The 14,176-nt window shown below is 45.8% G+C and overlaps 1 protein-coding gene across 2 annotated transcripts in view; it reads right to left on the bottom strand.

Moving 5' to 3' along the window:
* ublcp1 (ubiquitin-like domain containing CTD phosphatase 1) overlaps positions 1 to 14,176 on the bottom strand; it is a 32,895-nt gene extending 18,719 nt beyond the window's left edge. The window contains exons 1-3 of one of the 2 annotated variants that reach the window (XM_078411236.1): positions 13,987 to 14,176; positions 9,144 to 9,322; positions 7,225 to 7,316 (exon numbers count right to left, since the gene is read on the bottom strand). In XM_078411236.1, the coding sequence (XP_078267362.1) occupies positions 7,225 to 7,316; positions 9,144 to 9,297 (246 nt within the window). In that variant the 5' untranslated portion in view covers positions 9,298 to 9,322; positions 13,987 to 14,176. The remainder of the gene's footprint in view (positions 1 to 7,224; positions 7,317 to 9,143; positions 9,323 to 13,986) is intronic. The other variant, XM_078411235.1, reaches the window with a different exon arrangement.

Below are 14,176 nucleotides of genomic sequence, written 5' to 3'. Positions count from 1 at the left end.
GGAGTAACTTTTTCACACAAAGGGTAGTGGGTGTATGGAATAAGCTGCCAGAGGAGGTAGTTGAGGCTGGGACTATCCCAACGTTTAAGAAACGGCTAGACAGGTACATGGAAACGACAGGTTTGGAGGGGAATAGACCAAGCGCAGGCAGGCATGTTAGCCAGTGTGGGCAAGTTGGGCCGAAGGTCCTATTTACACACTGTATCACTATGACATAACAGTTGTATTAATCTCATTTTTTCCATCATTCTTATTATGCAACATTTAAGAAATTGTAAATACCTTTCTAAAATATGTTATGAACTATTTCAACAACAGCTTGTGCCAAACAACCGTTTTTCGAAAATGCAGATTGAAATTGTCCTTGGAATCAATATATTGATTTGGTTGTTTCACTTTCCTTTAATCAGACTGACTAGTGGAACCGACATATACCCGGGGTGAGGGGGGGGGGGGAGAGATCAAGGTGGCGCAGTGGTAGAGTTGCTGTCTTACAGCACCAGAGACCCTGGTTCGATTCTGTCTGGGTGCTGTTTGTACGGAGTTTGTACGTTCTCCCCGTGACCTGTGTTGGTTTTCTCCGGGTGCTCCGATTTTCCCCCCCACTCCAAAGACGTACAGGTTTGCAGACTAATTGGCTTGGTAAAACTGTAAATTGCCCCTCTTGTGTGTAAAGTAACGTTAGTGTACGGGGATCACTAGTTGGTATGGGCCGAAGGACCTATTTCCACGCAGTACCTCTAAATTAAACTAAACCACTGCATTTTAAATTATTGCCATCTTATTTAATGAAAAGCCAGAATGAAAAATTGTAAATGCTGGAAATCTGAAATAAAAGCAGAAAATATTTATCAGGTCATCTGCATTTATCAGGTCATTTGGGCGGCACGGTAGCGCAGCGGTAGAGTTGCTGCTTTACAGCGAATGCAGCGCCGGAGACTCAGGTTCGATCCTGACTACGGGTGCTGCACTGTAAGGAGTTTGTACGTTCTCCCCGTGACCTGCGTGGGTTTTCTCCGAGATCTTCGGTTTCCTCCCACACTCCAAAGACGTACAGGTATGTAGGTTAATTGGCTGGGTAAATGTAAAAATTGTCCCTAGTGTGTGTAGGATAGTGTTAATGTGCGGGGATCACTGGGCGGCACGGACTTGGAGGGCCGAAAAGGCCTGTTTCCGGCTGTATATATATGATATGATGATATGATATCCCAGGTCCTAGAAACTGCAGACAGGGGGAATATCACTAAGTCCAATAAGAATTTAAGGCCTCAGTCAATAACCTTGAACCTCTCCATAGATGCTGCCAGATTCAAATATTTCTAGCATTTCTATTTTTATTTCAAATGAAAAAAACATTTTGAAAAATTACACATTGGAAACTCTGCGTCATTAACATTGATGTGCGAGCGGAAATTAACCGATAGCAAAAATACTTAATTGAATTTCACCTTTCAGCAAATATTTAAATATCTTGCAAATTTTAAATCATTAACTCCCCCTACGTCAACGACATATCATTGGAACGGAGAAAAGTCAGAGGTACATGACGTTTAAAATGCACAGAAAGGAGAGCATACAAAAGGACAAAAGCAAAGAGCTTGAATTGGTTGGAAGATTAAACGGCCAGTGGGCTGGCCAGAAAGAAAGAAGCTGGTATCATATGGACTGGAAAAAGAAAGAGCAACAACTGTTAACTAGATCATCGCAACATTAGAAGGCAGGATAGCGGAAAGGATAAAGATGCAGTTGTAACGCTGTCTATAATGGGGAAATACGAACTGCTATGTGGGAATTATTCTCAGATCAATGATAAACTCGCACCATGAAAATAACGATCAGATAAATCGGTTACAAGAACATAATGGTGAACATGAGTGGAGCCAAATTGGATATCCTTCAAAATCAAGGAAAGGGGTCACATAATCAATTTGGTAGATAAGCACACTTGCCGAGTCTGAAGAAGTGCTCTGACCAGAAGCATCACCCATCCTTTTTCTCCAGAGATGCTGCCTGACCCGCTGAGTTACTCCAGCACTTTGAGTCTATCCTCGGTATAAACCCAGCATTTGCAGTTCCTTTCTACACATATTTGCACGACAAACTATGCTATTGAGTAGCTGAAAACCTCCATTAGAACTCAATTTCTTGAGTGATTTGTACCACAGCTTTTATTGACCACCACTACTCAAAATCAGCCTGTATACCTTCAATGGGAGGTGCATCGTGAGTGCAGCAGTGATGAAACTCACTGAGGGCGATTACGACTTGCTAAAAGACTCTCAGGAGAAAACACAATCTAGGATTCTTGGTTGCTGCACTGGAAGCCTGTGTGAAGGAGCTGGAGAGGAAGAGAGTTGTCACACCCTGCAGTGAGCCGCAAACTCCTCCAGAAACATATTCAGAAAACATTGCAAGGTAAAAACTGTGTCGGAAGGAACTGCGGATGCTGGTTTAAACAGGGCATAGACACAAACAGCTGGAGTAACTCAGCGGGACAGGCAGCATCTCGGGAGAGAAGGGATGGGTGACGTTTCAGGTCTCAATCCGAAACGTCATCTATCCCTTCTCAGCAAGGTAAAAACTGTTGACATTAATGTCAGGAGTCAAGCCTTAGGATCCATGTGCAATGTAATAAGTTCAGCAACATGGTTATTACATTGATATCGCAACAAATATCTGCAGATATTGATAGATAGGTCTCCATCAATTCAGACCTATACCCATCTTATCCACACACATTTTAATCTGATACGAGTCATACTCAAATTTTAAGAGGGGGGAATAGAGTAGGAGGAATGAGTTTGATATGGATGGAAATGTGAAATTAATGTAAATGGGTGTATGATTGTCATGTTTCCGTGACTCAGTAACTTCATCACACTCAATGTCTTAGCGCATGGCCAACTGCAGTGTCCCACAATGGATATCAGTAGCCTTCCATCTGCCATGACATTAAAAAAAACGCATCAGAGCTTCAGCAAGGGCAAGGGATGCAGAGGTTAGGCATTAAATGAATTAACAATAGTGCTCTGTTAATATTTGTACGGAATTTGCTGTGCTTTTATTTACAACTTTATTTTGGCCTGTTTATATTGTGACAATTTCAATTTTGGTATTATAGTCAAGCAGGCACGGTCGATTGAGTCATAGAGGTATAGAGTCATAGAGCACAGAAACAGGCTGTCCAGCCCAACTTGTCCATGCCGACCATTTCTATACCTTTCCTCTCCATGTACCCGTCTTTTAAATGTCACTATTTTTCTAGCCTCAACTACTTCGTCTAGCAAAATAAAACAAAGTGCAGGTGTAACTCAGCGGGACAGGTACCATCTTTGATGAACATGGATAGCAAAAGTTTTGGATCATGATCCTTCTTCAGACTGATACAGTAGGGAAGAGAAAGAGAGGTGGGGGTGGGACAAGGCCTGGCAAACGAGAGATGTATATCAGTCAGGGGGATTTGATTTTCAGATAGCTGGTGAAAGGCCAGAGATGGAAAGGCAAAAGGCTGTGATACAAGGAGAGCAGTGACATGAAATGTGAAGCCAGAGGAAGGGACATAGGTGGAAGGGTACTGGGAGAAATGGAAAGGGCAACAGGATCATGACAGAAATGGGTGTGCATTCAGGTGGGGCACAGGGAAGAGCGGGAAAGGTCACATTTGTTCGGTAGTTACCTAAAATTTGAAAATTCAACTCTTGTGCTCAGTCCACCAAGACCTGCGGGATCTCCTGAATGCTAATCTTAACTCCCTTTTCCCTTCCCATACTGATCTTTCTATCTGGGGGCTCCTCCATTGGCAGAGAGAGGCCACATACAAACTAGAGGATCAATCTCTGGTTGGGAAGCTCACAGCCCAACGCTAGGAACATTGAAAATTCCAGTTTTAATTAATTAACCAACAAATACACCCTCTCCAAATTTTCTCCCCTCCCTTCCTTGTTACCCACCTGGAAGCATAACTATTTCTCCCACAATCTCACCCCTCTTTTCCCTTTCATGGCCCCCTTTCCACCCATATCCCTTCCTCTCGCTTCACACTTCACTCCTCTTCGCTTCTTGTCTCAGCCTTTTGTCTTTTCATCTCTGGCCTTTGTCCAACCATCAAGCAATCAAGATCCCTCACCCTGTATCCACCCAACACTTGCCAGGCCTTGTCACCCCCCCCCCCACAAACTACAATCAGTTTGCCCAATTCCACCCCATCTAAACCCCTGGCAGTCGTAGTCCACACAGGGAAATGTATAATCCCCGAGGGTGACAACCCCACTCATCTTGCAGCAGTCTGCAACCATCCAGCATATTTGTTCCTCTAATTCCCGTATACTATTTGGGGGCCTGTAGTACAATCCCAACAAGGTGATCATCCCCCTTTTATATCTCACCTCCACCCAAACAGCCATCAGCAATATCATCACGGACAACAGCCGTGATGTCTCCTTAATCACACAGCAACTCCCCCTCCTCTTTTATCCCCATCTCTGTCACATGTGCCACATCTGTAAGCTGGAATATTAAGTTGCCAGTCCTGTTCAGCCCATAGCCAGTTTTGCATAATAGCTGTAACATCCCAGTGACACCTACCTATCACACCCCAAGTTCATCAGCCCTAACCGTCAGGCCTCTAGCACTGAAATAAATGTACATCCGTCTTTCCACACTACCTGCCATGCTCCTGCCTATCCTGTCCAACAAACTCGTTGTCATTGACGTCCATACCGGCTTCCAGCCTCCCACCTGCAGAATATTGGTTCTCCTCCAGTTTATGTGCAACCCATCCCTCTTGTACAGGGCATTTCTGCTCCAGAAGAGATCCCAATGATCCAAAAATAGGAATACCTACACCTGCACCAACTCCTCAGGCACGCATTCCCCTGCCCCATCTTCCCATTCCTACCTTCACTGGCACATGAAACTAGGAGCAATCCAGAGATCGCCACACTGGAGGTCCTCCTTTTAAACCGTTTGACCCACTTCCTCCATTCACTCTGCAGAACTTCATCACTTTTCTTAGCCATGTCAATTATGCCAATGTACACAATGACTTCCCTCTGCTCACCCTCCCCCTTGAGAATGTTCTGCAGCCGCTCCAAGCCACCCTGGACCCTGGAACCAGCAAGGCAGCACACTTTTGTGGAGTCCCATTTGCTGTCACAGAACCATCTCGACTGTCCGCAACTAATGAGTCTCCTATCACTATAGCCCTGACCGACTTCACCCGACCCCACTGTGTCTCAGAGCCATGCATGTTACCACAGAACTGACTGCTACTCACCTCCAAATGGTCATCCCTCCAACAATATCTATGTATATAAACTTGCTTTTGAGGGGAATGGTCACAGGGGCTTCCTGCACTCTCTGCCTATTCCCTTTCCTGGTGGTCACCCATCTACTTTTCCTAGACGTGACCACCACACTATAACTCCTGTCTATGACATTTTCATTCTCCAGGTTGATCCTGAGGTCGTCTAGCCGTAGCTCCAGCTATCCCACGTGGTCAGTCAGGAACTGCAGCTGGATGCACTTCCCAAGGTGCACTCCTCAGAACACTGGATGTCTTTCTGACTTGCTATATGCTGCAGTAGAAGCGTGCCAAAGCTCTAACTGCCACCTCTAACCGCACCATTACCATGCTAGAGTTGCACAGCAAAAAAAAAAACCTTGCCTAATCTTGCCATCGTGCTCTACCCAACTCCCTCACCAAAACCTCAGCATCGTCCTTCAACAAAGCACATGGCCTCACAAGCCAAAGCCTCAGCACTTGTTCCCAACAATGCACTTAGCCTCACGAGCCAGTGTCAGCACCACCCTCTACACACACCTTCTCCCAACACAGCCACTCCCAGTAGACCACTCCACTAGTGCCTGCCTTCCTTTTACATACCACTAGGGGCAGTCATCCAGAACACTAACAGTTGCTCCTCTCCACCACATATTCAACAATGAAACTGACCTGGGCTCTTGCTGACGGCTGCTTTTTAAAAAGGCAAGATGGGAATTGCTGAGGAATATGTAGCAGGGAACTGCAGATGCTAGTTTACATCGAAGATAGACAAAATGTTGGAGTAACTCAGCAGGACAGGCAGCATCTCTGAATAAAGGGAATGGGTGACGTTCTGGGTCGAGACGCTTCTTCAGACTGAGCTATGACAGGTTTGGGGTTATATTTATTGATGGCAGAGCCAACAGAACTGGTGATGTGTTTGTCTGCCTGTAGAGTGTTTACAGGCCTGTTAAGCAGCTCAAAGTAAGAGTTTCACTGTTCTGTTGTCAGTACATATGACAAGTAAAACACTTGACAGCCTGAAGAGGTGTGGTTGAGGTTACCTCCTCCTCCATCCTTTCATGAGTTGTCCTGTCCTCCAGTCTCTCCGCTTATGCTTCTCATCACAGTGCATTCCAAGAGGAATGTTCACAACCAAATTCTGATAAATTCCCACAGCACTGCACACCGATCCTAATAGGCATCAGCTTTAAAGACTGGAAATCACTGAGTGCAACACTAATCAGCAGTTATCCTTCAAGCAATTATGATTCCTATGTATGGTACCAATGAGGAATTCCTTCCCGCTGAACAAAAAAAAAAGTACTGACCAAAGTACAGAGCTCCAATTTGGCAGAGTTTGCAGCAGCAATTCAACTAACTGGTCCATGAACTCTCTTTTCTCTAAACATCATGTTAGCATGGCATGCGCAAGCACTTTTCCCAATTTAGTTTTGTTTCCAAAAATGCTGCATAATTTGTCGATTGCTTCTAGCATTTTCTGATGCTGTTTTACAGGGCAGGGAACGAATCTTAGCCTTTTCTCAAGCTATGGTGCAGATCAAGTCAAGAAAAGGCAGGCTAACATTTTACACTAAATCAAGAATATATTTCACTAAATCTCATTCAATCAAACTATTAACTTAGAAGATAGACACAAATGCTGAGGAACTCAGTGGGACAGGCAGCATCTCTGGAGAGGAATGGATGACGTTTCAGGTTGAGACCCTTTTCAGTCTCAACCCAAAATGTCACCCATTCCTTCTCTCCAGAGATGCTGCCTGTCCCACCGAGTTACTCCAGCATTTTGTGTCCATCTTCAGTGTAAACCAGCATCTGCAGTCCCTTCCTAAACTATTACCATATCTTTTCCTATACCAGAATCTGCCGGACCGAATCCAAACAATTGAAATTAAGTGGATTTTTAGTGATCAATCACACGTTGAATATTTGATTCCTACCAGACACTCCTCCCTGCTGCCCATCATCATAATCTTAGTATTTGGTTTTAATTTCAGCACGCCCAGCTTAATGTCATCTTCTGCAGCTTTACCTGGAAACAAGAAAAACAATTGAGATTTAATACAAATGAAAAAATTGACATAATGAAGCATCTCAACATTGTCTGCACTACTTCTGCAAGTAGTTACCTGAACTTTCCTCCTAATATACAAATGTGGCTGTAACGTCTGCAATACTATATTCTGCACTTGGGTAATTTTCTCCTTGCACAACCTGTTGTACTTGTGTATGGCTTGATTATACTCCTGTATACTATGTCATGATTGGATTGTATGCAAACACATATTTTTCCACTGTATCTCAGTACACATGAGAGAGGGCAAAGCTGGACCTAATTGGAAATTAAACAGGAGTATTTCTCCTCTGTGTTCACTGTGGATAAAGATGTAAAGACTGGAGAACTTGCATCAGTTAGTCGAAGTGTCTTGCGTACCGTTAATATTACTGTCAAGGAGGTGCTGAATGTGACGGTGCAAACTATATGAAGGTGGCTAAACCTCCCGAGCCCGATCAGATATATCCAAGGATACAAATCATCATTAGATAGAGTGATGAGCCAGAAGACTGGATAATGTTGTCTCTATTTAAGAATGGTATTTCAGGGAGAAGCTGGGGAACTATAGAGCAGTGAGCCTAATGTCTGGAGTAGGCAAGTTAGCAGAGTATTCTGAAGGATAAGATTATATATGCATTTGGGTAGACAGGGGATTCTGAGGGATAAGATTATATATGCATTTGGATAGACAGGGGCCATAGACAGGGGATAGACATGCATTTGGATAGACAGGGGCTGAAATCCAGATAGACGCCATCTATGGCTTTGCCCTCCTCAACCTTTTTAGTTACTCTTCAAAAAACTCAGATTCTTGAGACATGATCTCCCACGTACAAAACCATGCTGGTTTTGGTTTTGTAGTGCAGTCAAAGGGTTTTTCCAAGTCATCCTAATTATTTCCAATAATCATAATATTAAAATAACTTATAGATATGAATTGAAGAAATAGATTAATTAACACAGTTAACTGTGCCCTTTAAAGTTCATTGTAAACATTAATATAATTTAAAATGAAGGAAGACTCCAAACTATCTCTTTCAGTTTGAGATACATCACAATTTAATCCCAACTCACCTTGGAATTATTGGTATTGGTTTATCATCGCCTCTACCGAGATACAGTGAAAACTTTGTTTTGCATGTACTCTGGCAAATCACATCATACACAAATCCAATCAAATAATTGGCTAAAAGCTAGATTCACAGCATTAGCATTCATTCTTTGTATTTGTACAAGCTTGGGAAAAAGCAAAGAATGAATGCTCACTCCGCTCTAGGAAGAATGTTGTTAAGCTAGAAAGAGTGCAGAGAAGATTTACGTGAATGTTGTCATGACTTGCGGGCCTGGGCTATTGGGAGAGGGTGGCCAGGCTAGAACTTTATTCCTTGGAGTGCAGGAGGATGAGGAGTGTTTAGAGGTGAGTATGATCATGAGGGGGATATAGATAGGGTAGATGCACAGTCTTTTTCCCAGAGTAGCAGAACCAAGAATCAGAGGACATAGGTTTAAGTTGAGACGGGAAGATTTAATAGAAACCTGAAGGGCAACATTTCAAACAGAGGATATATGGAACAAGCTGCCAGAGGAGGTAGTTGAGGAAGGTACAATTGCAACATTTAAAAGACATTTGGACAGGTACATGGATAGGATTTTTTTAGTGGGATAACGGCAAAATATGGGCAGGTAGGACTTATGTAGATATGCCATCTTGGTCGGCATTGGCAAGTTGGGTCGAAGGGCTATTTCCATGCCGATTCTAAGCTCACGCAACGGAACATGCAGTTTTGTGTGAATGGACACTACCTTTGATTTTCAGACCAAGTAACTTCTGTCGTTCAGGCAGCACACCAGTTAGAGTCTTAATCATCTCCTTCAAGTCCAGAACTGTGTCTTCTTCTGTCAGCTTTGTCACAGGATATTCCTGCCCACTCCACTTTATTATAATTGATACAGACATCTTTGCAGGTAATCCTCGTTTTGCTCTAAATAGAAAATTAAGTAATTTGTGAGTATCAAAATTAATAAATGTATTCTAAATGCTACAATACAAGTTATGTTTTTTAACTCAAAGAAAACAAACATTTCAAATACCTGGAAGAATGTGAAATCAGAGCCTGGATTTTTAAAAACTAAATACAATAGAAAGTTTCATGGACTGTGGATAAGTATATGCCTTTACTTAAATTTTAAACTGAAATATAACAGACACATAACTGAAGGATGTTTCAAAGTGATGACATTAAGGATCAGAGGGTTTCAAAATGTGCATTTTAACACTTTCGATTGGATCGCTAAGAGAGATTTGAAATGCATGTTCAAATCCAATCTTAGTATAAAAAATATCAAAGGCACTGATAGATGAAGTTGTTGAATTTAGATTAAAAACCTAACTAGAGGCTGAAACGTTCCACTAATATCCTGTGTGGTGTGGATAATCCATACTAATGTGGATGATCCCAATTTATGTTCAGACATTAGCCAGCTAGCTTTTCCATTGGAATCAAATCAACACAACATTACATTGATAGAGTATCCTAATACAAGGTATTACATTGATAGAGTATCCTAATACAGTGACTTCAGTCTTTGAAGATAAATCAAAAGTAAGCAATGTCTTTCTTGAAGTTAACTCTCAGCAGGAAGAAAATTGATGTTGATGAGCAATGCAACAAAGTGTATGTTATTTGAACAGAAGTTGGGAAACACTATTCAAATGCATCAAAATTTTGGAAAAGACAATTTAGCTACTATTCTGCTGCCATTTTTCATATTTCAAAATTTCACAAAAAAACACTGACATCATACAGAACTTTCCTCGACATCCCTGCATATAAATGGTTAGATGAGAAGACAAGTGTTGATTTCCATTATTTTTTTTACTGATAAAGCTCTGTTAAATCGAGAACTTTATAAAGAATCGGAGCATCAATTATACCCACATTTATGTGTTCTATAGCTTGGGTGAATAAATGTACAGCTACTTTTGGAACATCTCTTAGGCAAATAGAAGCTTGATCCCAACTGGAGTAACATGAAATTGAACCCAAGCTAACGTTCTATCATGATCATGAACTCAACGCAATTTGGATTAGTGAGTCTCACTCAATCCTTACTCATCCACAACGAGTATCTCATGCTGACCTCATACAGAGACATCTATTTTTGGATATCTGGTCAATTTAAGTTAAACATGTTGTAATACTTTTAATCGGATTAATTTTCTGTTGATTTTTTTCCATCGGGGTTACAATAGGTGCTGCATTTAAACCCCAGGTCCTGATGGCGATGAGTTGAGGAAAGGGAAAATAATGATGTTCAGTGATCCTACTGGGAATGTCATGACTAGGGATGGAAGGCGAGGATAGACTGAGCTTCTCTCTGAAGGCCTCTCTCGGTAGATGTGTCAACGCATTCAATACCAACTCACACCTGAAGAACTCACACAGTGGCAGAGAAACAACACGGTAGAATTTTATATGGGGGAGAAATAAAAACATTTGGGCACAATGAGTTGCCTCCCAGATTTTAACTATAACAAGACCGTTCATCTGTCTGGTCAGAAACTCATTACTGGCGCTCTGTATTCAAATAAAGACCATGGGAGTCATATCTCATTGTATGGGTGTAAGCTCTTTGCCTCCGGCAGCCAAAACTTATGCCATTGCCTTCCTCTCTCCCTCCGGTCCCTGGTTCATTCCTAGGTTTCTGCAGTCCAGGGGGATCATTCAGCAAAGCGATGCAGCAGTAGAGTTGCTGCCTCACAGTGCCAGAGACCCGGGTTCAATCCTGACTGAAGGCGCTGTCTGTACAGAGTTTGTATGTTCTCCCTGTGACAGCGTGGCTTTTCTCAGGTGCTCCGGTTTCATGTCACATACCAAAGACACGGGTTAATTGGCTTCAGTAAATTGTCTCTAGGATGGAAGTATGCGGGTGATCGCTGGTCAGTGTGTACTCAGTGGGCCAAAGGGCCTGTTTCCATGCTGATCTCTAAACTAATTTAATTAAACAATGACGACACTTCTAAATTATTTCACAGGCTGGAAAGCAGTTTGGATTATCCAGAGAGGAACTTGAAAGGCATTAAAAGGCATGATAAGGATACAAGTTTTCTTTATTTAAAAAGTGCAGCAAGTTTCTGTTCTCTAACTACTGATCAAAAATAACAGCATTTTAAATAGCTTCACAACATGCCATCCTTACTATTGTTAAAGCAACTGTTAATCAGTTGCCGAGGGGAAGCTCATGGATTCTTGTTCTTCTCGGCTTTCTCTTTTTAAACGATGCTCTGCCTCCTGAGTTTCTGCTTTTACTGATTCTACTTTTAAATAAAAGAGAAAGGGTGAATAATGAGGCACCTGGGAGACAGGAGAATGCTGTTCTTTTGAACATTCATTGCATCCTGCAGGAGAGGTATAAGTAACTATGTGTCAGATCTTGATCTTGAAAGAGAAGCATCCCACTGTGGCCTTACCTCTTTCCTCTAAACCCTGTGAATTTTCTCCAGTGCTCTGCTTCTAATCTGTAAAAGGGGCAGCACGAGGAGCAGGTAAACAAAACTACAGGTATTTATTTTCACCTATTAAACATCTCACTTGGTACTCCAGAAATCCTATACCTTGCAAATCTTGATGCTGAAACAGTTTTTGCACAAATGAATAGCAGGACCAGGACATATGGCCCCTCAAATCTACTTCGCAATCCAATAGGATTGTGGCAGATCTGACTTCAAACTCAATTTCACACCACTGCCTACAACCTTGTCCCATCCCCCAGTCACATTTTGCCTCCTTGTTTATCAACAATCAACCTGACTCAGTATTAAAAAATTGTTTCCAACACTCTTTGAGGAAGAGTTCCAAACTTCCAATGAGAAAAAATGCAATTGCTTCATTTGTCATGGGAGGGGGGGGGGGGAGAGATATGGGGGGGGGGGGGAAAGAGATGGGGGAGGCGGAGGGGTGAGAGAGTAAAGGGGATGGGGATGGGGGGGGGGGGGGGAGAGAGTAGCATGGACGTGGGGCAAGGCGGGGGGAGGCAGATGTTTTAAGCGGAGTGAAGGAGATGGGAAGGCGGAGAGTGATGGGGAGGGGGATGGGGAGCAGGGGGGGTACGAGGAGTGAGTTTAGAGGCGAGGAGAGGAGGCCTGGCCGCAATGTCCACCCCCAGTCGGTAGGGGGAAAGGGGGATGGGAGAGTAGAGGGGCTTGGGGGTGGGGGTGGGAGGAAGAGGGTTTAGGGGGAGTGAAGAAGATGGGGAGGTGGAGGGGATGTGGATAGAATGAATAGGATGGGGAGAGTGAAGGGTTTAGGAGAGAGTGTGAAGGGGAGAGAGGAGGGGATGGGGAGGATGGGTTTAGGCAGGAGTGGAGGGTTTAGGGGGAAAGTGGGGGAGTGAGGGGGGAAGAGTGGAGCAGATGGGAATCGAGGGGAAGAGGAAGAGGAAAGAGAGTGGAGGGGGAGTGAAGGAGAGGGAGTGGTGGGTTTAGGGGAGAGTGTGGAGGGGGAGAGGGGAGGTGGGGAGCATGGCCGTGGGTTATGGGGGGGAGTGTGGAGGGAGAAGGGGGATGGGAGGAGAGGGGGTGGGGAGCATGGCCGTGGGTTTAGGGGAGGGGGAGTGTGGAGGGAGGAGATGGGGGGGTGGGGGAGGGGGGGGATGGGGAGCGTGGCCGTGGGTTTAGGGGGGGGGAGTGTGGAGGGGGGAGTGTGGAGGGAGATGGGGGGTGGGGGAGAGGGGGAATGGGGGCGTGGCCGTGGGTTTAGGGGGGGAGTGTGGAGGGGGGAGTGTGGAGGAAGGAGAGGGGGTGGGGGGAGAGGGGGGGTGGAGAGCGTGGCCGTGGGTTTAGGGGGGGGAGTGTGGAGGGGGAGAGGGGGGGGTGGGGGAGAAGGGGGAGAGGGGGGGTGGGGGAGAAGGGGGATGGGGAGCGTGGAGGGGGGAGAGGCGGGCGAGGAGTTTAGGGGAGGGGGGAGTGTGGAGAGGGGGGGTGGGGGGGTGGGGGGAGGGGGGGTGGGGGGAGAAGGGGGGAGGGGGGAGAAGGGGGGAGGGGGGAGAAGGGGGGGTGGGGGGAGAAGGGGGGTGGGGGAGAAGGGGGGTGGGGGGAGAAAGGGGGGTGGGGGGAGAAAGGGGGGTGGGGGAGAAAGGGGGGTGGGGAGCGTGGCCGTGGGTTTAGGGGAGAGTGTGGAGGGGGGAGAGGGGGGGGTGAGGGGTTTAGGGGAGTGGGGGAGGGTGGAGGGGGAGAGGGGCGGTGGGGGGAGTGGGGGGGGGGGGTGGGGAGCATGGCCGTGGGTTTAGGGGGGGGGAGTGTGGAGGGGGGAGAGGGGGGGTGGGGGGAGATGGGGGGTTGGGGAGCGTGGCCGTGGGTTTAGGGGGGGGGGGGAGTGTGGAGGGGGAGAGGGGGGGTGAGGGGTTTAGGGGAGTGGAGGGGCTGGGGATGGGCCGGCTCCCGTAACCCGCCCGGGCCGTGTAACAAACCGTATTCCGTGTGGGTCGAGGGCGGGGAGCGGCGATGGGGAGGGAGGGCGGGGAGCGCTGCCAGCCCGGGGCTGGGTGGGTCGGTGGGCCCGGTCGGTTGGTTGGTTGGTTGGTTGGTGGGTGGGTGAGCCGGGCCTGCCTGCCGCCCACTGTCCGCCTCCTCCTTCATCTTTATTACATTTTAATTCCAGGGCTTTTACCGTCTGCGCGCCGGCCGGAAGTCCCGTCTGTCCACCGCCGTTGCTCCGTTGCTCCGTCGGTCCGTGGCCGGAAGTGTCCGCCGGCGCCTCCACCCCGAGCTCCGCTCTAAGGTTCCGCCCGCAGGGTGATCATCCTCAGCCCCAACCTGCAAACATTCTAATTTACTC

The sequence above is a fragment of the Rhinoraja longicauda genome, chromosome 14, assembly GCF_053455715.1.
Source record: "Rhinoraja longicauda isolate Sanriku21f chromosome 14, sRhiLon1.1, whole genome shotgun sequence".
Taxonomy (NCBI): domain Eukaryota; kingdom Metazoa; phylum Chordata; class Chondrichthyes; order Rajiformes; family Arhynchobatidae; genus Rhinoraja; species Rhinoraja longicauda.
The sequence above is the reverse complement of the archived record's forward strand: the minus strand, read 5'-3'. Positions and strand labels throughout refer to the sequence as shown.